The sequence below is a fragment of the Cyprinus carpio genome, unplaced genomic scaffold, assembly GCF_018340385.1.
Source record: "Cyprinus carpio isolate SPL01 unplaced genomic scaffold, ASM1834038v1 S000006481, whole genome shotgun sequence".
NCBI classification, from domain to species: Eukaryota; Metazoa; Chordata; class Actinopteri; order Cypriniformes; family Cyprinidae; genus Cyprinus; species Cyprinus carpio.
This window is the reverse complement of record NW_024879156.1, coordinates 1,560,571-1,585,466: the sequence shown is the minus strand read 5'-3', so window position 1 is coordinate 1,585,466 and position 24,896 is coordinate 1,560,571. Positions and strand designations below refer to the sequence as shown.

Here is a 24,896-nt window from a genome sequence, read left to right as displayed (position 1 = left end):
ATTAAGCAAATATAGGTAGAACCTCATATATATATATATATATTAATAAAAGGATAATAATAATCTAATAGTCATGCTGGATATTACTTTTAAAATCTCAACCATTACTCACTTAAATCAGTTGAGGATGAATCATTTGTACTCGGGAAGGAGGGACACCTTGTGTTTGGAGTATATCTCACACTAGTGGCCAGAAAAGCAGCCAAGAAAGAACGACGAGAAGTCTCTCTTGACACGAGGAGAGTGCAACTCAACCTACTGAAATGTTTTCCTAGTTTTTAGGAATCTTAAACAACTTTTATGGTCATCCTTGGAAGAGCACATGACAGGAGATCTAGAGGTACTACTGAAAGAGCCGAAGACTGACTTTCTTTGGAAATTTAATGCAACTCTACCACGAACCTTGAAAAAGCATCAAACATACATAAACACAATAGCTTTTTTCGGTTTGCTACCATGGAGCTGAAATGGGCTCTTCTTTTGGGTGAGTAGATGTGGTTTTACTCTGTTCACGTGTGTGGTGAATGCATTTGTGACTACATTTGGATTAGTAGTCAGACTTCTGGGAATATATACAGAGACCGCAGTTTTACCACAAATAAAACCCCAAAACTATAGTTAAACCACGATAACCACACATCTATCACGGTTTTGCTTCTTTGAACATAGTGTAACCATGGCATTTGTAGTAAAACTGGTAATACAAATGGTAATCAGTGCGCGAAAAAAATACACGGTTACTATACTTTTACTACAATGAAACCATTGTTAATTTTCTTAAGGACGTTGATGTTTGTGTTAAAGAGTGTTCTAAGCTCGATGATTTCGTTGCTAATCTTTTAAGACTCACGCAAGGCGCAGTTGAACAGAGAGACATCAAGCACGTTCACACCAAAGTGTTACATTCTCTTACACGACACAGAAACAGAGGATAGTCAGAAGGATAACGACTGACGAGGAAAAGATCGATGGTGTAATAATATGCTTGGTGGGTTTTTTTTTTTTTTTGTAAAGTGTGCAAAGAGCAGGGGTATAGAGCATTTTGGGTCTAGAGACACATATACACACGGTGTATTTTTGTTCATAAAAGTTGCTAAATGACATTGTGACGTCATTGCGCGATGATGGCAATATGTAATCACATCGCAAAACTGCGTCATCAGATTACGCAAATCTGAGCAAAATATTTCATTTTAAATGTTCACGTATATTTGTTGTAAAAAAATATCATATAAATAACGTAACATTTAAATATAATATCAATAATATATTTATTTTTAAATACAACATTTTTTTTTTTGTGATCAATTTTTTATTGGTTTTTCCATATAGGAAAAGCAAAACCAAAACCAACAACAACAAAGCAACTAAACAAACAGATGTAGCTAGCATCAATTTAACAGTAATAGCAAAATTAACAGAGAAGTTAACATGGTAGTAAAACATAACAGATAAATAATAAATACGTAACAAAAGCAAAACTACCAAGCGTATGAAATCAAATAGACAAAGTACATGCAGGAAATACCACATATCCACCCATCCACCCAGCCACCCAACCCCCCACCCAACAGGACCCCAAAAGAGAAAAAAAAAAAAAAAAATCCTACAATAAAGATTTTAGCGTAGAGATGGTATCATCCCAACATGAGATGTTTTCAGGTTTGGCCAAGTGCAAGTTCGCTGCCCAACGTTCCATAATGGCGATATCCATGTAATCTAGCAGCCATTTGTTTATGGATAATAAATGAGGGGGTTTCCATCTACCTGCTATCAGCCTTTTAGCCGCTGTAAGACCAGCCAAAAAAAGGCGTTTGGATTTAGCAGGTAGGTTCAAACCCCGAAGAATCATTCAATAATAAGAGAGTAGGCGAGTAAGGAATCTCCTGAGACAATAATGTGGACAATACACTACAAACATTTTTCCAGAAAACCACAACCCCTGGACACTCCCACACCATATGAAAAAAAGTGCCCAAACTCTTTTGCAAGCACAGAGTGCAATTAGGAGAGGGCAAAGCTTCAAATCTGAACAAACTCCGGGGAGTGTAATATGACCTGTATATAAAGTTGTAATGAATCATTCGGTGGTTTGGGTTTCTGGAAGAGAGAGACAAATTTTGCCAGATCAAGTGCCAGTCCAGTTTATTATTATCAGATGACAAATCCTGCTTCCAAACTCTATCCAGAGAGAGTGGTTTGTCTGATGCCTGCAACAAGACAGCATAAATAATAGAGACCAACCCCTTCCCCCCGGGTCAAAACCTTATGAAAAGGATGTAATCCTAGTGTGCCATTCCAAGGAACCCCATAAGTGCACATTGCTGTACGTAACTGAAGATAAAAGAAAAAGGAGACTTTCAGCCCCAAAAATGTCAGATAGTGTGAATACACCATTATTTGCCCATCTAGAAAAGTATATAGGGCGTCCTCCCAGCTGTAGACGAGAGTTAAAGAAAATAGGTGACTGGTGATACCAATTTGGAGATATTCTACAATATTTTTTGGCAGCATTCCAAGTGGAAATTAGCTCAGTGATGAGAGACCCAAATTTAACCTTAGATTGTTTAATAGAAATATTAGAGTAAATAAGATCTTGTAATCGGTGGGGCTTTACAATATTTTCCTCAATAGAATGCCAAGATACACAAGATGCCGTGTCAAACCAGGTGGAAAGAGAGCGCAACACAAAGGCCCAATGGTATAGTTGGAAGTTTGGGAGTCCTAAACCCCCAGACTTTTTTGGCCTTTGAAGGACAGAGATTTTAATTCTGGGTCTTTTACCTGCCCAAATAAATTTAGAAAGTAGTAAATTAATTTTTTTCCAATACCCTTTGGGAGGTGCCAATGGAAGCATAGAACTAACAAAATTTATTCGGGGGAGAATATTCATTTTAATCACTGAAATGCGGGAATGAAAAGACAGAGCTGGAGAACTCCACTTTTGAAGACTATTTTGCACCTCGGCAAGTACTTTATTGTAATTATTAGTCACTATGGCTGATAATGTAGGGGAAAATTGAGATTCCTAGATATTTAAACATCTGAACAACTGATATGTTCATTGTGGCCACGGTGGCAGGGGCCTGTCCTGTAGAAGAATTCAGAGGCAATAATACAGATTTTCCCCAATTGATTTTATATCCTGAAACCTGACCAAAGTCCTTAAAAATACTTAGAATGTGAGGAATACTATGAGAAACATTATGAAGGAAAAGAAGGATATCGTCTGCATACAGAGATATAAAATGTATAGTATTATGTATAACAATAGGGTTATGACTAACTGACTGCCGAACTGCCTGAGCAAGAGGCTCAAGAGATAAGACAAACAACAAAGGTGAGAGAGGACAACCCTGTCGAGATCCTCTAGATATGGGAAATTGCTTAGAACAGATGATCCCTGTCAAGACCGTTGCAGTAGGATCATTATATAAAGTTTGAATCATAGATAAAAAATTATGTCGAAAGCCCATATGATACAAAACCTGCCACAGAAAATGCCACTCAAGACGATCAAACGCCTTCTCTGCATCAAGAGACAAAATTCCATTTGAAAAATCTGCGGTATTGGAAGCTTCTATTATGTGAAGAAGGCGACGGACATTATCTGAGGCAAGGGAATTTTTGATGAAACCAGTCTGATCCACGTGGATTAGAGTAGACAAATGTGGTTCCAATCGGGAAGCTAAGACTTTGGCGAACAGCTTAATATCAGCATTTAGAATAGAAATAGGATGATAACTCGAACACTCAGAAGGTCCCTTACCCTTTTTTAAAAGTAAAGAAATAATAGCAATATTTGAATTGTTAAAAAAAGAACCCTTAGTAATTGTAGAATGAATCATCTCCAGTAAAAGAGGACCTATTTGGGGCCAAAAGGCCAGATAGAACTCGGGGGGTATACCATCAAGCCCCGGAGATTTATTCTTATTCATGCTCAATAAGGCTTTGTACAACTCACTCAGAGTTATTGAAGTATCAAGTTCAAGAGCAGAATCATAAGAAAGCTTTGGAAGTTGAAGAGGGTTCAGAAAGCTTTTGCATGCCTGCTCATTATAAATAAACTCTGAGGAGTATAAATTAGAATAAAATGAGCAGAAGACATCATTAACCTCATTTGGATCAGAACACAGTTTACCTGTGGAAGATTTAACAGAAGTTATGTTGGCCAATTGTTCATTGGTTTTAAGTTTCAAAGCCAGTAGATGACTTGGTTGAGCACTGTACAAGTAATGAAGTTGCCTAGTCCTATGAATGAGAAAGTCAGATTTGTTCCTAAGTAGTTGATTAAGGTCTTTCATGAGCAAAGAACGCTCTAAAGTTGAAATTCTATTTTCTAAATCTACGATATGCTTCCATCTTGTTTTGTTTAGATTAGAGGCAAAACCAATTGTTTTGTCCCTTATGAACCCTTTTACAGCTGACCAGAGTACCCTAGGATCATCAACTGAGGATCTATTTATCGTAGAAAATTGGTCCAGCTGTTCTTTCATTTCCCTTAGAAAAGTTTCATTATGGATTTAAGTAATGTTGAATGGAGAGATGGCCGCTCGTTTGGGGCCTGGAGAGATTGCCAGTTTGCCAAATACAGCCCTATGGTCAGAAAGAGACATAGGAAGAAGAGCGAAATACAACATTTGAAGAATTTTCTTATTAACTACTAAAAGGACACATTCTGAACAATTATTGTTTTAGGCAGTGTATTGGTAGAAGACAAGTCTATAAAAATAGGGCACAATGTACTGTGTTAGTACGAAGGAATTTTATGGATTGATTTTTTTTATTTTTTTTTATTTAACTACCTGTATTTTAAATTGGTCATTGTATTTTGTGTTTTCTGTATACATGATTACAACTTAATGGATAATGCATTTACAATTACAGATACAAGCTACTAACAAGGAGTATCATAAATGAACAATTATTATTGAACAGTCGCAACTAACAACTTAATTCACGTGATGTGTGTACTGCTAGGCACCTTTGGTTTCCTCTTTTTGTGTAAGTTAGAGGGAGAATGTGTGCATTTTTATCATTTAAGTCTCTTTTCAAAAGTTGCTAAATAAAATTTAAAAAAAGCTTAAAAAAACTGTTGCTAGGTGCTTTTTCAAGAAAAAGTTGCTAGGGTGGTCTGAAAAGTTGCTAAATCGCTAAGTTGGCAACACTGGTGTGGATCAAAAGTGCAGGGACATTAAAGCAAAAGCACAGATGCATGTTTTTTTTTTTTTAAATATTGGTTGAATTTATAACGTTCCTGTCATCATTATTATGCAGTTTGGCTACAGATTGCATGCACATTCAGTGATGTTGAGCATTATGTAGATGATGTGAAATAATATTCAAAATGAATTGTTAAAAATATGTGTATTTTTTCCATTCTCTTCCCAGGTCTCTTTCTACCGTCATGCAGTGGATGTGCCATTGGATATACATTTCATAAAAGGAAATGTGTTGGTAATTATGACTTTGTGGTTTGATTGAATAGTAAATGTTTCTGTAGTTTTTAATGGTCTGTACGTCACTCAGAAGGGGGAGACTGTGTATTAAATGCAGTTTGAATGCATCCTCCCTGACTGCACTCATGCGTCTGTCTCTCTTTCAGATGAGGATGAGTGTGTTATCTTCCCGGTCGCGTGCGGCGATCACGCTCAGTGTGTGAATACAGAGGGAAGTTACTACTGCAGCTGTCATGAAGGATTCAAAATGAGCTTAACAGGATTGTGTATAGGTACGAGAGAGGATTCATCATACTTACACGTACCTTTATAGTTAATCATTAGCACAATTGTTAATTTACAAATCACTGTAAAAACATTTAATTATAAGAGACAGTATTGGCTCATCATGTTGTCTTTATGTATACGCTTAAACTGTATAAAATTTAATTAAATATTTTTTTCTCCCATCTTCTCTCTCTCACAGACATCGATGAGTGTTCAGATCCAGATGTTTGCGGCACAAACGGCGACTGCTACAATCATCAGGGCGGATACAGCTGCAGATGCAACCAGGGTTACAGTAACTATGGCAACAACCAGTCAAAATGTATCGGTGAGACTTCTAGCATTATTTGCTTTATTTTAAATGCACGGACGCATTTTTTAGGTTGGTCTATTTATAATGCAGCAGCTGCTGAGAAGCTTACAGAAGATAATCAGTGTGTTTTCACTTTCAACTATTTGTTTTATTTTATCTTTCTTGTTGTCATGCACAGAAATGGACTGCGATCAGTTTGGACCCTTGTCTGTAGAACACAGGCCCAAGAAGGTAGAATCTGTACTTCTGCTTATGATTATTATTATTAGATAGACAGATGTACGTTCAGACTCAAATGCATTGATTTCTGTGTGTCTTCTTCTAGTTGAAGCATTTGATGTCACTGTTGAAGAAGAGCTGTGAGTCTTCTGAATGATCCACGTGGAGAACATTTCACTGGAGAGGAGCTTCTGCGGGGTGAAACACTCACTGCAGGATATATATTCACACAGTAGTTTGTGATCATGACTCACACAGTGGTGAATGAACATCTCTGATTGATTCGACAGAACGTGTTCAATTCCACTGACGAGCTGCTGTCTGAAGGAAACATCGCTGACGGTGAGACGCTGAATAGTTCCTGGATGTGGTGGAGAACAGCATGCGTCTGATCGGACCTCAGCTGAAAAAGCCTGTGACCAGGATGGAGACACACAACACCTGTGAGAAACCACACACATTTCAGTTCAGACACAGTCTCACTCTGCTTCTCAATGGAAAGACTGAAAATAAGGCATTTTTATTAAATCTTCATGATGTGAATCACAGTTGCTGAGGTTGCAGTCATGCGGGGTCAGACTCCGCCCAGTGGGCGTGTCACTCTGTGCACAGACTCCGCCCTCTTCAGCACCAGCTGGGAAACAGTTGTAGGGGAATCATATCCAGGTACAAATAAACACGTGCACATAAATGTACTTATGAAACCATCAGCACTTCCCTGACGAGATGTAAACGTGGTTTTCCTTTAGGTTTTGTGTTTGCGGCTCTGGTCAGTTATAAAGATCTGAACTCATTCAGAGATCTGCTGCACAAGATGAGCAGAGAGAGACCAGACGATGAAGAGAGAAGCGTCACTTATCAACTCAACTCTAAAGTGGTGACGGCCGTCGTCAGTAATGCAGAAACCAAGCAGCTGTCAGAGCCGGTGACGCTCGTCTTTACACACGAGGAGGTGAAGATACTGACAGATCAGCTCATGACCAGCACAAGATCTCACGGAGACACACACCGATTCTCATGCAGAGCATCAGACGTTCATGTATTTTCCCCTTTTCTTAACTGTCAGTCATTCTGTTCTGTCTTGTTCAGGAGAGGGCGGAGTCTGAGGGCGTGGCTTACTCCTGTGTGTACTGGAATGAGTCTGGGGGGGCGTGGTCTGGGCGGGGCTGTGAGAGGGCGTGGTCTAACAGCACTCATACAGCCTGCTCCTGCTCCCATCTCAGTAGTTTCGCTGTGTTAATGGCTCTCTATCCTGTCCAGGTACATCTGTGAACCAGATTTCACATATTTAAGATTTCAGATTAAATAATGATGATGTTCACTCCTCCATATGTCTGTTTTCCTCTTCCTCTCCTGCAGGACACGTTTCATTTGGTGTTGATCACTCGTGTGGGTTTAGCTCTGTCTCTGGTCTGTTTGTTTCTCTGTATCCTGACGTTCAAGTTCTGCCGCTCCATCCAAGGAACCCGAACCAGCATTCATCTCCATCTGAGCATCTCTCTCTTCATCGCAGACCTCGTCTTCCTCTGTGGGATCTCCAGCACTCACAATCAGGTGTGTTTGAATGCAGATATCAGGGAACTTCTCCAAACTTTGGCTGATGTTCTGGCAAGGTTCTCTGAACAAATATTCATTTAATTGTAATATAATCTAAATATGAGTGCTTAATCTAGATGACATGTAATCAGTTCCTAGCCAGCACTGCTGATACATACATGAAGGTTTACTGTAAGCAAACAGGAGCATGCTCTGACGTGTGTTTCTCTCTCAGGTAGCGTGTGGGATTGTGGCCGGTCTGCTTCATTTCTTCTTCTTGTCTGCGTTCTGCTGGATGCTGCTGGAGGGGGTTCAGCTCTACCGGATGGTTGTGATGGTGTTTCACACCACATTAAAACATCTCTACATGTATCTGGTGGGATACGGAGTCCCTCTCGTCATCGTCATCATCTCTGCCATCGCCTTCCCAGCGGGATACGGCACCGATCGACAGTGAGTTTCTGCCTCCAGCGCTGTTCTGCTGTAGAAGTGTGTTTAGAGTCACAAGACATTATATATCACTCTGGCTAGGCCAGAGCCATTCCAGTCCAGACATGTCATAATCATAACCTGTGACTGTAAATGACAGAATAAAATCTTATCAAGATTCATCAGTTATGAGATTAGACTCGCAGCCTGACTGAACTTTCTGTGGAAGAGCATGATGAGGGTTAGTATCATTATGAGTTTATTATCATTCATTACAACTAAATCATTAACTGAAAAAAATATAAGAAGGTTAAACATTTTATTTTTATTATAACTTAACTTAGTTAAGTCCTTAAGTGACTGAATTAATTAATAAAAACTATATAGAAATATTAAAATGATAAAAAATTACAAAAACAAACAACAAAATCACTAACACATTACATTTCAAATGGAGAATATTTAAAACTAATTTAAAATATTAATAAAAACCATTTAAAATAGAAAGATTTTTTTTTTAAATGAAAAAAATAAAATAAAAACTATAATAGTACATCAGTGACACTAAAATAATACTGGATGGTATAAGTGCACTGGATGATTATGAAAGGGAAAGAGGGATGAACTGGTGTGTTTTTGTAATCATGTGACTAATTTTCTTATCCTAATGTGTGTTGCAGCTGCTGGCTGTCTCTCGATCGTTATTTTATCTTGAGCTTCTTCGCGCCCGTCTGCATCGTCGTGATCCTCAATGGTTTTGTCTTCGTCATCACTGTCTGGAAACTGGCCAGAAAGTTCTCCAGCCTCAGTCCAGACCTCTCCAGTCTCAAGCAGATCAGGTGTGTGATCTGAAAATAGATTCAATCAGTCTTGATGTTTGTGCATCAGTGGTTCTGATGAATTATATTTGGTGTGTAGGAGCTTTATGGTGACCGCTGTGGCTCAGTTTGTGTATTCTTGGAGGAACGTGGATCTTCGGCTTCTTCCTCTTCCAGGAGAAAGGGACTGAAGTCATGTTGTACCTCTTCATCATCCTCAACAGCCTGCAGGGGGCGCTCATCTTCATCATGCACTGCCTGCTGTCCAGACCGGTATTTACACACACCATGACTCAGAAACCACAACATGACTAACTCGATGAACGTTGGGCAACAGTGGCTTGTTTTAGACAAAACATCTGACAGGATTTCAATGGTTTAAAATAATAGCCCACTTAAAAATAAAGAACTTTTCTAAATCACAGCATTCTAAATATGCCGATATTTGTCTTTTTTAAATTATCGGCATTAATTGATAAGATTTCCTCTTTAGCCGATACGTGTCAGAAGTGGGTTTTATTAGGACAGTAGCGGGACATTTATATTAGCAGCCCTAAGAAAGACAGCATCTGATGCAAGCATAATCTTTAAATCATTGATTTCAAACCGTGTCGTATTCATATCACATTCATGTCATGTTCACTCTACTTTATGCATGTTCTCAGTGCTCAAAAAAATGTACCAGAGTACTGGATGAACTATTGGTTATAGTGTTTAATAACCTTTCAAGCGATTACTTTATTTGTGAAAAAATACTATATTAGGGTTATTAATTTTTTTTTTTTTAATTGGCATATTGGCATTTGCCATCAGAAAATCCATATTGGTCAGCCACTCTTCTGAATGCATATGATAGGAATGTTCTAGAAACACCTGTTATTTATTATTTAATCAAATATTATTAAGTTAGTCTGTTGTGTCACCCCCTTCAGGTCAGGACAGAGTATTACAATCTGTTTGTCCGAATGTGTCCACACAAGAAGAAAGCTGAATACAGTACCAGCAGCAGTCAGGTACATTAGAGAGAGTGTGTGTGTGTATGTTTTGGACATTAAAGCAGTGTTTGTGGCTTCAGTTTCTTCATTCCTCCTTTGACTTTTACAGAAACCTCTACGGAGTGACGGCAGCACAGCAGAGTCACAGATATAAAGCGCTTGTCATGTGGTGATGGATTTTACAAACTTTTGAACACTTTCTGTGACAAATGAAGACTTTTCAGTTCAACAGGGGGTTATCAATTCATCCTCCTCATTCTTTTCCAATCAGAAGATCTGAAAACTGCTGTAAGAATACTGATAAGGAATCATCATATGGCATGTGCATCACATCTTTTACTGGAGACTGAGCTATAGGCCTGTCATGGAAACATCTAAAATAGATCACGCCACTAAATGAACAAAATATTTAGGTTTTTCTTTATTTTCTGCTATGCATGTAGAAAGTCTTACATTTTAGATTATGCAGAAGGCAGCTTCTTTAAAATGATAAATGTTTTATTATGTTGAAGGGTGATCTTGTTTTGATTGTCACAAAACTGTATAAAGACTGTAATAAAACAAACAAAAAAAAAACATAAAAATAATAGAACACTAGGTTGGTTTTAAACAGGAGAGTTTATGTTGGCTTTAAAATACATAAATGATCTAATCAGAAATGCTGTCATTATAATGATAAAGATGTATGATGTTTGTATACAAATATTTCCTGAATTTATTTTGAATTTGAGTTTTGTTTTTAAATATTTTTTTTCTGTAATTATGCTGACACTCAATCTAAAACATCTTTACTGAAAAACAGTAATCTTGTTTTTGAGCTCAAATATTTCCAGCTTGTTTTTGTCATCATTAATTTTAACAACCAACAGTTACCCTCTCAGTTACTCTGATCAGGAAGCATGTGGAGAAAGCTGGAGTCTCTCACACTGAGCAGGAGCTGACATGAATGAGACCAGCAGGAAAAACAAGGGGAAAACCCAGTGGAAGCTTCTGGAAAAAGCAAAAAAAAAAAAAACATTTAAGAGAGCGAGACTGAGATGGACAGATACTCAAAGATTCTGAGGGAATTAATGCATACACAGGCTTACAGAAAAAACTGTTTCATAAAATGGAGCTGAAATGGACTTCTCTGGATAAGTAGATTGTTTCACTTTCATTTGTTGTCATTAGTTTGCGCTTATTTCTCATCAGCTGATTATTCTGTCGTGTCTCCCCCTTCAGGTCGGAGAAGAGTAACGCATATAAAGAAAAGACACAAACCCATATTTTAACAACAACAAGTAGTCCATTAACAATCAGGTGAATGTGTATGTGCACTTCTGTTTTTGGACGACAAGCGTAACCTCTACAGGGTGATGCGGGTGAAGATGTGCAGTGGTTTCCACATCCTGATGGATCATAAACACATTAAGAGGCTTCTCACATGTTCTGTGTGTGTTTGTGTAATGATTTAATCTCTAATTGATTTAGTATTAAAGGGGTCATATGATGCTGCTAAAAAGAACATTATTTTGTGTATTTGGTGTAATGCAATTTGTTTATGGGGTTTAAGGTTAAAAAAACATTATTTTCCACATACTGTACATTATTGTTTCTCCTCTATGCCCCGCCTTCTGAAACGTGTCGATTTTTAAAAGACTCATCGTTCTGAAAAGTGAGGGGGAAATCTGTTAAAGTTTAACTCACTTCGAAACATTCATTCATGGATTTGCGCCGTGCAACGTCTTCTCACACGGACAAGTGTGACATCATATACCTCTGTAAATAAATACTATTTAAATTCACGTCTCGTACACTTCAATGAACTTTGAATGCAACATATACGTTCGCTTCGAACTGGAATCATGTCCACTTCGCAGGGCACTTACATTCAAACAACAAATGTTGTATGTGATAAAAGGACTGGGATCGGGAAACGCTGCCTTACCAAACTGTGATGCCATGTCCCAGCGTGATTAGACAAAAACAATAAAACCCATTATAAACGAGGCATTTGTTGCATCCAGTGGGGACATAATTATGGATTATAATGACTTGTACTGTGTTTTTATGCATTGTGTTGCATCTCGTGCTGCGTAAACATAAAACCACGTCTGCATTTGTGATCGGAGAAAGGACAAACAACAAGCACTCCTCTACACTGTTCAAAACTCACGTTTGAATCATCAGTGGCAAGTTCTTTAAATATGAAAATGTACTTACAGACCGTGAGACAGATGTGCCAGACTGTCCTTGCAAAGTTGGAATTGCTCCACTTTATAGAAACAGACGCCGGCAATATAGGCTACTCTCACAGGAAATAGTCCTCGTCTTCCGTAAAATGCGCTGCACACATCTGAATATTTGTGCTGAACTGTTCTGGAACAATGTTTTAAATACAACTTAACCACTGATTTCTAGTCATGTCCTCTTTTGGAAGAACAAACAAAGTATTTTTGATTTCACAATGAAACAGTGTCTCCACAACATGGTGCCAGTGGCAACAGCGAGAATAAAAGGTACGCCTTCTTTCTTTGCAGCGTTATGAAAATCTTCCCACATACTGACGTAGAGATGTGGGGGTGTTAGAACGAGGCGTTTTAGGGAGGAGTGGACGAGTCTTAACTTTAATAAAGAATATCTCTTTGGATTTGAGACTTTAGTCTTTACAACTTTACAGATCATCTTTATTCACCAAGAGTTTGTAACACTCCAAAGAGAAAGAACAAATTGAAATCACATCATATGACCCCTTTAAGTGTGTGAATGTCTTTTCATATAGTTCATGTTAGGCTGTTTTTATTTTAATGCTGTTGAGTGTTGAATTAAGGAGTCATCTTATAGTTGCAATTGGTATAGGAGCTGACACCTGTATTTTTGTTTCTTTCCCCCAGTATCTGTTATATCACATCAGCAATGGATTTTACAGTAAGATATTGCTTTAGTCAGTTGATTTAGTAAAAATAAAGGCCTCTTCCAGCCGCTTCGATCTTAAAGGGGTCAAATCATGAGGCATTTTTCTGAATCTTTTGAAAAGAGTTTAATGGACTATAATTTCAGATCTGAAATCTCGAACACGAACACATTTTTACAGTGAAAGAATGGAATTAGGTTTAGGCACACATCTCTTTAAGTTTATGCTGAACTTTCCCGTTATTATGTAAGCATTTAAGTGCAAGGCCTGCCAATATAAAAGGCAGCTTTCGCAACCAATTGTAAAGACCTTGTGATGCACCCATTTCTCCAACTTGCAGAACACAAGATGGGGAGGAATGGAAAAGAAAATAGTTTTTTTTTTTTTCTGTCTTTCTTTCTTTGCTTCCTTGGAAATTATATTTTCTAGTAGGAGGAACAAATAACAGGAGACCTATATAGCCTACCAGTTTCAAGACATGAAGTAAAAGTAAAAATTTAAGACATCCCCAACCTTCAAAAAGCATAAAAAAATACTTAACTTAGAAAGCAGCAGTTTACGGTTTCGTAACATGGAGCTAAAGTGGGCACTTCTTTTGGGTGAGTAGATTTTACTCTGTTTTACTCTGTTCACGTGTCTGAAGCTGGATTAGCAGTCAGACAACTTCTGGGAATATAGCTTACAGTATGTGTGTCAGAGACTATTACAAAATAACTGTGTGTCTGTGTAATAAAGACTGCTCTTTAAACTAGACCACTTCAGTTTTTAGAAAGTCTGACCGCAGACACCAGGAACTCTCTTTGTTTTGCATCAACAAGGAGCCAGAAATACGTTGGTATTAAAGGACTGTTAACGATTAGGAAATGATTGTGAAAGTTTTATTTTTTACTCCTACACTGATCTTTTTCCTGATTTCCACAGTGTGTTTGTCAAACCTTCTCCTTTATGTCGCAGTCGCTTCATTTCTGCACACTCTTACATAACTTATTACATAAAACCACAAGAAAAAATGAAAACCACAAAAACACAAGAAAAATGAAGGGATCTCAGGTAACAAAAACAAATCCACAACAGAAATATGTTTCTGGGTGTTTGTGTCTGTTATGTAATGAAAAAGTTATGCAAATAGTGTCAGTTCATTCTTCCATCTGCTGAAACCCTTAAATACTTGCATCTATAAAAATAAAATCAGGCTATTTAGTAAAAAGTCTAAGTTTTTTATCCCTTGGCAATATTCCTACTGTAATTGAGATCACGGTGTAATGGGTGTAGTGACATATGTTTGGAGTGCAGCCAGTTTTGGAATACAAACCAAAATTCCTGTTTTACTCTTTCTCTGTCTTATACTCACAGCCCCCACATCAATGCTCTTTATAGAGAAAAATACAAATTATTGTTTATTTGAGCAGTACTGGCATGTTCTTTCTGCTGCTTTTTAAGCATTCATTAGGTTATGTTGGTCAACTCTGTGTACAATGTTGATTGTTTTCTTCAAGGAATTTTTTTTTTAAGAAAAATTAATGGGTTCGACCCTTACAATCATAAGTGGTCCTGTATCTCAAGAAGCTGCCACAAATAATATTTCCAGATGTGTTTTCCAACTTATGTGGTGTGTGAGTGCTTGCAGTTCAAAGCAATAATATATATGAAGATAAATTCTAAAACCACATTTTAAGTTGTTTGCAATTTACAAATGAGGAAAACAACAAGTGATTTATTATAAAGTGCTTGTAATACAAAATTTCAGACATTGTTCAAATTAGTACAAGTTAGAAGGGAAGGATTAAAGAAGGAAAAAGCAAAGTTTTTTATTTTTCAAATACTGATGAAACATCAGAATTTTCACCTGTCACTTGAAAATTGTCAGGGATTCATCATTCCAGATGGGGGAGGGAATCCACCAGCCAAGAAGGGTGAATGAAAATGTTCTGGAAAGTGATTTTGTCTGATGGTACCACGAGGCGTCGCTCACTAGCGGATCTCAGACTTCTGGAGGGGGTGTAGATACATAACAGTGAGTGGAAGTAGAGGGGTGCTGAGTCTGTGGCTGTTCTATATGCAGACATCAGTGTCTTGAACTTGATGCGAGCCGCAACCGGTAGCCAGTTCAAGGAGATAAAGAGAAGTGTAACATTGGCTCTTTTGGGCTCGTTGAAGACCAGTCGTGCCGCTGCATTCTGAATCATTTGTAGAGGTTTGATTGTGCTTGATGGAAGTCCAGCCTAGAAATGGCCAGGGCCTGGACAAGAAGTTGTGCAGCATTCTCTGTAAGGAAGGACCTGATCTTTCTGACGTTGTGCAAGATTGGGTTGTTTTTGCAGTGTGGTCTTTGAAGGTCAGCTGGTCATCAAAGGTTACACCAAGATTTCTGACTGAAGTTGATGGGTTAATTGTAGAAGAACCTAGCTGGATGGAGAAATCATACTGTAGAGTTGGAGTGGCAGGGAAGACAAGAAGCTCAGTCTTTGATAGGTTGAGCTGTAGGTGATATTCTTTCATCCAAGCTGAGATGTCTGCCAGGCAACCTGAGATCTGTGCAGCTACAGTTGGATCATCTGATTGAAATCAAAGATAGAGCGGTGTGTTATCAGCATAGCAATGGTAGGAGAAGCCATGTGCCTGTATGATGGGACCCATTGATGTAGTGTATATGGAGAAGAGGAGGGGTCCAAAAACTGATCCCTGAGGAACCCCTGTGACAAGTTGATGTGCTTTGGATACCTCCCCTCCCCAAGCCACCCTGAAAGACCTACTAGTAAGATAGGATTCAAACCAGCGAAGTGGAGCTCCTGTGATGTCCAGTGATGAGAGAGCAGACAGAAGAATCTGATGATTCATGGAGTCAAAAGCGACAGAGAACAGATGATCTGGAATTGGTTAATTTCCAGTTGGTTATTCTGTGAAAGAAATAATGATACCTTGTTAAAAAAAAAAAAAACATTCAAGTGTTTTCGCTATGAATGGCAGGAGGGACAGGTCTGTAGCTGTCCATAAGAGAAGTGTTTAATGTAGGTTTCTTGAGCAGTGGGTTTACCTGAGCCTGCTTGAATGCAGTGGGGAAAGTGTCTGTGAGAAGAGATGTGTTGATATGTGTGAGTGCTGGTAGAAGTGTAGGAGAGATTGGTTGGAGGACGTGTCAGGGGACTGGGTCTAGAGCACATGTTGCAGGATGGTTGGAGAGGAGAAGTTTAGATACTTCTGCCTCAGTGAGGAGACAGAAGAAGAACAATTTTCCACGTCGGTATGAGAAAGGCTATGGCAAATGATGAGACAGCAATCATTCTCCATTTCAACATGTTCTTAAGTTGAATAATGTAAACATAATATTCTATAAAGTGTCTACTTTGTCTCTCCTGTGTCCTAAAATCCCACAATGCATTGCATGGTGACATTAGGTTTAATTAAATTCAGTTCAATCAATTTCAATTCAATTCACATTTATTTTTTTATAGCACTTTTCACAATGCACAGCCTTGCAATGCAGCTTCACAGAAAATGAAAGTTTCTACACTAAATTTAGGAGTAGTTTATTGTTGGTGACTATGTCAAGGTGATTTAGCTTGTACTATTCTAAACAATGTCTGAAACTTTGTATTACCACCACTTCTTGTGTTTATTTGCCTCTTTATGATGAATCACTTGTTGTATTCCTTTTTCGTAGTCACTTTGGATGAAAGCATCTGCTAAATGAATGTGGGTAAATGCATTAAAAATGCACTCAATATATTTAGGCTATTTTAATTAGCAATATCTTACCTTTAGTAGAGGTTTCAGCTTTCTCCTCCATCTTCAGTAGCTTAGCATATTCCTTTCAACCAGAAGAGCAAATTGCTTTTACAATATAATTTAAACTCACATCTAAAACAAATTATTCATTAATAGAAGCAGATTTGAATCAGTGAACAATTTAACTATTGAATTTTGATTACGATTAGTGTGCGGAACAAAAGAGCATGTGTGTGAACTTTGTAAATTTTTCTACATTGTTTTTAATCGGATTTATAATATTTATCTCATCACATGCGTTTTTTTGCGGCAAATTGCATACACATTTAATGAAGTTCAACATTATGTCGAAGATGTAAAAATAATAGTAAAAAAGAAACTATCACTGGAATTTATAGCTGTATTTTTTTCTCTCTTCTCAGGTCTCTTTCTACCATCATGCAATGGATGTGCCACTGGATTTAAACTTTTAAACAATGAAGGTGTTGGTAATTATAATCTTATGGCTTGACTGAATAGTGCAAAGTTAACAGTTTGACTGTAATGTAGTTTTTAATGCTCTGTATGTCAGTCAAAAGAGGGAGTTTGTGTAACTAGTTCTAGTCATTAAAGTTAAAATGCATGTTATCTGGATTCCCCTCATCTGTCTGGCTTAATTTATAATTATATAATTTGTACAAAAACAATAGTTCACACCAACTTCCATCGTTCCCTCCTGTCAGATATAAACAAGTGTCCCGATAATGAATTTTCTGGATATGGTGGTATTACATTTGAGACCTCAACTGGCAATGAAAGGGAATATGAAGGTACCTTTTATTTTTTTACCTTTTATTATTCTGGTCTATCAGTTTAATTTGTCATGTGTTAAACAAAAGCTATCAGTTTGGACTGTATGATGCAGCACTGATGCCAACACCGACGTCACATCAGATGAGCTTCATAAACGCACAGTGTGTGTCTTAGTATGTGCAACTGTGTTAAAATGACATTAACAGAGAATGTTCTCCCTTCTTCTCTCACGGTGTGTAGAGTCTACCCTACAAACAATGACTGATACTGCTACAGTAATCCAAATGACTACAGGTGCATATGTCATCAGGGTTACAGTAACTATTGCACTGTTCATTATGCGGCAGCTAATGGGAATCCTTGTGGAAGTCAATCAGTATAGTTTGTTTGCTTATGTTGGTCTTTCTGTTGTCGTGCACAGAAATGGACTGCGATCAGTTTGGACCCTTGTCTGTAGACCACACACCAGAGAAGGTAGAATCTGTACTTCTGCTTATGATTATTATTATTAGATAGACAGATGTACGGTCAGACTCAAATGCATTGATTTCTGTGTGTCTTCTTCTAGTTGAAGCATTTGATGTCACTGTTGAAGAAGAGCTGTGAGTCTCTGAATGATCCACGTGGAGAACATTTCACTGGAGAGGAGCTTCTGCGGGTGAAACACTCACTGCAGGATATATATTCACACAGTAGTTTGTGATCATGACTCACACAGTGGTGAATGAACATCTCTGATTTATTCTACAGAACGTGTTCAATTCCACTGACGAGCTGCTGTCTGAAGGAAACATCGCTGACGGTGAGACGCTGAATCAGTTTCTGGACGTGGTGGAGAACAGCATGCGTCTGATTGGACCTCAGCTGAAAGAGCCTCTGACCAGGATGGAGACACACAACACCTGTGAGAAACCACACACATTTCAGTTCAGACACAGTCTCACTCTGATTCTCAATGGAAAGACTGAAAATAAGGCATTTTTATTAAATCTTCATGATGTGAATCACAGTTGCTGAGGTTGCAGTCATGCGGGGTCAGACTCCGCCCAGTGGGCGTGTCACTCTGCGCACAGACTCCGCCCTCTTCAGCACCAGCTGGGAAACAGTTGTAGGGGAATCATATCCAGGTACAAATAAACACGTGCACATATATGTACTTACGAAACCATCAGAACTTTCCTGACGAGATGTAAACTTGGTTTTCCTTTAGGTTTTGTGTTTGCGGCTCTGGTCAGTTATAAAGATCTGAACTCATTCAGAGATCTGCTGCACAAGATGAGCAGAGAGAGACCAGACGATGAAGAGAGAAGCGTCACTTATCAACTCAACTCTAAAGTGGTGACGGCCGTCGTCAGTAATGCAGAAACCAAGCAGCTGTCAGAGCCGGTGACGCTCGTCTTTACACACGAGGAGGTGAAGATACTGACAGATCAGCTCATGACCAGCACAAGATCTCACGGAGACTGTTTCTGTTAATGGTTACACAATTACAAATGAAAAGCTACAATGTAAATGTGTTTAAGCTGGATTCTAGCAGGTTTACAAATGGTTCCAAAAACCAGCTTGACCACACTAAGCTTGTATGACCAGCTGCTGTGTTGTTGGTAGAGGCTCTAACAGAAGTATTTGAGAAATTTATATATTATTATAGTTTTTATATTTTGAATTAGACTTTATTTTCATATTTTGTCTAGTAATTGTGTTGGGGTTTTGTCTTTTTTTATTATTATTATTTAGTTTTAAACATTTGTATAATTTTTATTCATTTTTATTTCAGTTTTAGCTTTAGTTATTTTAGTATACAAGCTAAGTTGAATAAAAATTTGAAATGTTACCATGGCAACTGAAATAAAATAAGTTTTATTTTTATATTTATATTTTTATATATATATATTTTTAAAGAGAATATAAATATGTTTATTTATGGTTTTGGTTTTACATGCAGCACCAAAATGAATTTTAAACAAAATTGTGACTGTAAAGACATTGTTAAAAATTAATTATAAAATGTCTCAAATGGATGTGTCCTGCTCTTGATGCTGCTTTTCATTTGCGCCAAAGAGAGCCACAGAACTGAGCTGGTATATTTGCCGTCATATCAACACTTGCTCTTTGTGTTTGTATCCAAACTTTAACAGAACTTTTCAGGCAGGTGTTCACTTGATCCTCATTTTCTAAACTCTTCTTCTCACTTTTTCAGGAGAGGGCGGAGTCTGAGGGCGTGTCTTACTCCTGTGTGTACTGGGATGAGGCAGAGGGGGCGTGGTCTGGGCGTGGCTGTGAGGGGGCGTGGTCTAACAGCACTCATACAGTGTGTTACTGGTCTCATTTCAGCACTTTCGCTGTGCTCATGGCTCTCTATCCTGTCCAGGTACATGCAAAACTAAGATTTAACACATTTCATTTAGATTTTAGACTAAATTAAATGACATTATTTCCTCTCCTCCAGGACTCATTTGATTTGGTGTTGATCACTCGTGTGGGTTTAGCTCTGTCTCTGGTCTGTTTGTTTCTCTGCATCCTGACGTTCAAGTTCTGCCGCTCCATCCAAGGAACCCGAACCAGCATTCATCTCCATCTGAGCATCTCTCTCTTCATCGCAGACCTCGTCTTCCTCTGTGGGATCTCCAGCACTCACAATCAGGTGTGTTTGAATGAGAAAACAATGTTTAGACACTTAAATATGTTCTGTGTTCATTATACTGACAATATTAAAACAAGTGTTATTTATTATCAAGAAAGATAGACTTTACACTGATGATGAAGCATTTCTGACTTATTAATTGCTAGTAAATTTCACCAAAATGGCAAGTAACATTGAATTAAACATGAAATTTTGAAATAGAAAGTATTCCCACTAGGATTTTTTTTTTTTTTTTTTTTGATATTGCAGCCTAAAATGACTGAATTTGCTGTGTCTTTGCATTGAAAATCCATCAATAATCATGATGTACTTATGTAATTAGTGTTAGTGACAGTTAGAGCACAATAACCTGTAAATACTATATGCATATTTACTGAAATTGTGGTTCTGGGTCCCCCATGCACAAGGCAATGGTGACACCAGAATAGAAACACTCAAAATTCTGCTCTGCTGAAACAACAGAATTAAGTCAGTATGTGATCAGTGACAATGATTATATACTATTCATGTTAAATGCCTACGTCCTACAGCATCCGATGGAACGCCACTCTATTACAGTTTATAATGTTGTAAATATATTTTTCTTACACAAACGCATCAATTTGCTTCAGAAGGCCTTTATTCACCCCCCAGAGAAACTTTTTATGATGGATGGATGCACTTTATCTTCCCTCAGAATCTGGACCACTGCCCATGCTCTGACGTGTGTTTCTCTCTCAGGTTGCGTGTGGGATTGTGGCCGGTCTGCTTCATTTCTTCTTCTTGTCTGCGTTCTGCTGGATGCTGCTGGAGGGGGTTCAGCTCTACCGGATGGTGGTGATGGTGTTTCACACCACATTAAAACATCTCTACATGTATCTGGTGGGATACGGAGTCCCTCTCGTCATCGTCATCATCTCTGCCATCGCCTTCCCAGCGGGATACGGCACCAAACGACAGTGAGTTTCTGAAATTGGTTAAATATGCTTGAAAAAAATATATGATCAGAACATTGACTAATAATCATGGACATGAGACAACATATATAATATATAGTATATAATAAAGACCCCATGAATCAAAATGTGGGTTTTGTCTCAACTTAAAGCTCTATATGCTAGTGTACTTTTACAAGTTTTGACAGTTATGAACACTCTATTTATATTTTCTTTTGGGAAATGTACCAAAAGTATTGACTACTTATCTTATGTGCAAACAAATCATTTAAATCAGAGTTCATGTCTGTGATATAAACTAAAGCCTCTGGAAAAATGTTCCCAACACCCTGTCTGAATGGCAAATATGTTTTCAAAGAAATTATGAAAGGGAAAGAGGGATGAACTGGTGTGTTTTTGTAATTTTCTTATCCTAATGTGTGTTGCAGCTGCTGGCTGTCTCTCGATCGTTATTTTATCTTGAGCTTCTTCGCGCCCGTCTGCATCGTTGTGATCCTCAATGGTTTTGTCTTCATCATCACTGTGTGGAAACTGGCCAGAAAGTTCTCCAGCCTCAGTCCAGACCTCTCCAGTCTCAAGCAGATCAGGTGTGTGATCTGAAAATAGATTCAATCAGTCTTGATGTTTGTGCATCAGTGGTTCTGATGAATTATATTTGGTGTGTAGGAGCTTTACGGTGACCGCTGTGGCTCAGTTGTGTATTCTTGGAGGAACGTGGATCTTCGGCTTCTTCCTCTTCCAGGAGAAAGGGACTGAAGTCATGTTGTACCTCTTCATCATCCTCAGCAGCCTGCAGGGGGCGCTCATCTTCATCATGCACTGCCTTCTATCCAGACCGGTATTTAAAACACAACACATGACAACAGAAAATCCATGAAGAATTTACTTACACACTGAAAATTTGGTTACAGTGGCTTGTTTAAGACTTTCAGTAAATCTTGTGGGACTTCAGTGATTTGAAGTGACAGTTCACCCAAAAAAATTAAAAATATGTCATTTTTTACTTGCTCTTGTGTTCATATGAGCTTAAGGAGAAATTTTAAGAATGCTCGTACTTATAATGGCAGTGTATGATGACCTTCTTCAGGCTTCAAAAAATTATGCAAAAGGATCACAAAATGATCCCATTCAATTCATATCATATATACTACAGTAAGTGTACAGAAGTAGTAGGTGACCCATATATTGGCAAGCGCCAATATTTGGCATTTTTAAGTTATCGGCATTGACCGATAAGTTTTTCTGTTTGGCCGATAAGTGCCAGAAACAGCTTTTTATTTTGATAGCAAAAAGGCCTTTTATATTGACAGTGCTAAGAACAACAGCATCTGAGCACAGTTGCGAGTGTTATCTTAAATCCTTGATTTCAAACTATACTGTGCTGTATATCCAGCTATATTCATATTCATGTCATATTCACAGTGTATTGCACATTAAATAAGTGTTACCTGGTCTTCATTTGGGAAAATATATTTCCAAGTGCACAACAAAACTTAACAGATTACTTGGTGAACTGTTGTTTACTTCCTTTTTATTCATGTTTTTAACTAGGTCTTTATTTGTGAAAAAAATATTAGAATACCATTACATAATTCTTATAGAGTTATTTTCCAGATTTATTTTTTAGCAAGTTCAATTATTTTTTTCATATTGATTAATTTAGCATTTAATTATTTCTAATGTACTAAATATGTAAAATAAATCTAAATTTTAAATTAAATAGTGTAATATCATATATTGGCCATCCTGCTTTCTAAGATATCGGTATCTAAATCCATGTCAGTCAAACACTATTCTGAATGTGTGCAACTGGGGTTGGCCAGAAACTAATTTGGTATTTAGTCAAATAGGATCTAGATTGTCTGTTGTGTCACCCCCTTCAGGTCAGGACAGAGTATTACAATCTGTTTGTCCGAATGTGTCCACACAAGAAGAAAGCTGAATACAGTACCAGTCCCAGCCAGACCAGCAGCAGTCAGGTACATTACTGTGTGTGTGTGTGTGTGTGTGTGTGTGTGTGTGTGTGTGTGTGTGTGTGTGTGTGTGTGTGTGTGTGTGTGTATGTTTTTGTGTGTGTGTGTGTGTGTGTTGGCTTCAGTTTCTTCATTCCTCCTTTGACTTTTACAGAAACCTCTACGGAGCGACGGCAGCACAGCAGAGTCACAGATATAAAGCGCTTGTCATGTGCTGATGGATTTTGTACAAACTCTTCAACACAAGACGCATAAAGACTTTCTGTGACAAATGAAGATAAAGCTTTAATTCGACAGTACACGTTCACAGGGGTTCACCGTCATCTGATGAGTACTGCTGGTTCATCACTTGTGATATGCATCATGTGTTACTGGAGATGGAGATATTGTAATGCATCCCATAGAGACAGATATAAGTCATCATGCCATTCTTTGAATAGAGTATTTAGGTTGCTTCTGTCTTCTGCTTTTTTTATTTGTTGTGTAAATGGAAAGTATTACTTTTTAAAAGGAAACATTGTTTTATAATGCTAAATGTTGTATCGTGTTGAGCTTAGTTTAATTGTGTTGATTAATTAAGTAATTCTTTAGAAGCAATGCTATAACCATGTCTGAAATACATCCTGATTTCTAGCTCACTGGTATTCTCTCTCATTTCTTCCTCCATTATAAAGCAATGTAATGACTGAAGCAACCAAAAGTTATACTGTCTGTGACATGTCTGTTTATATTATATTACATTGTCAAAGATTTCTTTTTATATGCAATTTTCTATATGCAAACTTATTTTTTCTTTATTTTTCATGAGGAAAGGGGGAATAAATGGGATATACATTAATAACTGCCATGTTATTTATTAAAATCTGGTTTAAAACAATTTATTATTCTTAAAAAACATAGACAATGTGTTGTGTCTCCTCCTTCAGGTCAGAGAGAGTATTGCGAGAATATGAGCACATGAAGAGAAGAAACGACCGCATATTTTAGCAAAAAATGAGTCCAGTCAAGTAAATGTGTGTGTGTGTGTGTGTGTGTGTGTGTGTGTGTGTGTGTGTGTGTGTGTGTAATGCGTAATGCGTTTTTACTAAGCAACCTCTACAGGATAATGATCAAAAATGAGTCCAAAATGTAAACTGGTTTCCAGTTAATTTCTGTATAACTTGACAGTTGCACCTCCTTTGTTCTTGCAAAGGATCTTACAATATATTACTGATTTGTGTCTATGGTTAAGTAGAAATTAAGTAAATTTTCTGAATCATGTAAAATAGTTTGAACCAACACGCACTGTAACTTTCATAACTCATATTTCTTACACATTTCAGGGCTGACTTGAATCAGTTGCAATGATGCAGGTTTACTAAGAGGTTTTACAAGCTGTTACTCGTTTCAAATGGGAAGTTAATTTCCTAATAGCACACATACATCAGGGAGTTGTCTATTTGAAGTCTGCATTTACATCTGCAAGAGTATTTGCTCCTCTGCGATTCGTCTATAGGAGGATGTTATCAGATGTCAAATAGACGTCTAGAAGAGTTCGGTAAAGTTGGCAAGATATTCACAGATTCGACTTTCCGGATCAATAACTCGCGAGCAAAATGTTTTCCTACACAGTTGTCAGCTATTTTCTTTCGTAGTGATGAAGAGAGCGAGTTACAAGCGAGTATTCCTCAAAACAAGATTTCCTCCGCTCTGTACAAAATACATTGATCTCAATGCGCTGGTCTATATCACAGGAGCTGTGTCCCAAAGTTAAGTGCATGGACTCCGGAGTGCGCATTTGAAGTGCGATTGCGTCACAGCGGCGCAACGAAGGCTGTCCCAAACTGAAGTGTGTGTACTCCGAAGTGCGGATGTGAAGTGCGATTGCGTCAAAGCGTCATGATGTAAGCTGTCCCAA

At 37.9% G+C, this 24,896-nt stretch overlaps 1 protein-coding gene across 3 annotated transcripts; it reads left to right on the top strand.

Moving 5' to 3' along the window:
- The first annotated feature begins 17 nt into the window (after window positions 1-17).
- Window positions 18-23,785, top strand: LOC122143682 (putative adhesion G protein-coupled receptor E4P). Of its 3 annotated transcripts, none has more exons than XM_042754260.1 (16): window positions 18-484; window positions 5,392-5,457; window positions 5,606-5,731; window positions 5,926-6,054; window positions 17,869-17,921; window positions 18,016-18,105; window positions 18,198-18,351; window positions 18,458-18,574; window positions 18,658-18,860; window positions 19,648-19,818; window positions 19,897-20,091; window positions 20,812-21,029; window positions 21,455-21,613; window positions 21,693-21,864; window positions 22,910-23,005; window positions 23,154-23,785. In XM_042754260.1, exons 1-16 carry the CDS (start codon window positions 457-459, stop codon window positions 23,196-23,198), a joined length of 2,022 nt encoding a protein of 673 aa, XP_042610194.1. In that variant the 5' UTR covers window positions 18-456; the 3' UTR covers window positions 23,199-23,785. The 3 variants fall into 3 exon arrangements, with proteins under 3 accessions (XP_042610194.1, XP_042610197.1, XP_042610196.1); XM_042754263.1 differs by lacking the exons at window positions 18-484; window positions 5,392-5,457; window positions 5,606-5,731; window positions 5,926-6,054 and adding exons at window positions 13,442-13,528; window positions 17,078-17,137; window positions 17,378-17,464; window positions 17,688-17,741; XM_042754262.1 differs by lacking the exons at window positions 18-484; window positions 5,392-5,457; window positions 5,606-5,731; window positions 5,926-6,054 and adding exons at window positions 13,442-13,528; window positions 17,078-17,143; window positions 17,378-17,464; window positions 17,688-17,741.
- The last annotated feature ends 1,111 nt before the right edge of the window (window positions 23,786-24,896 follow it).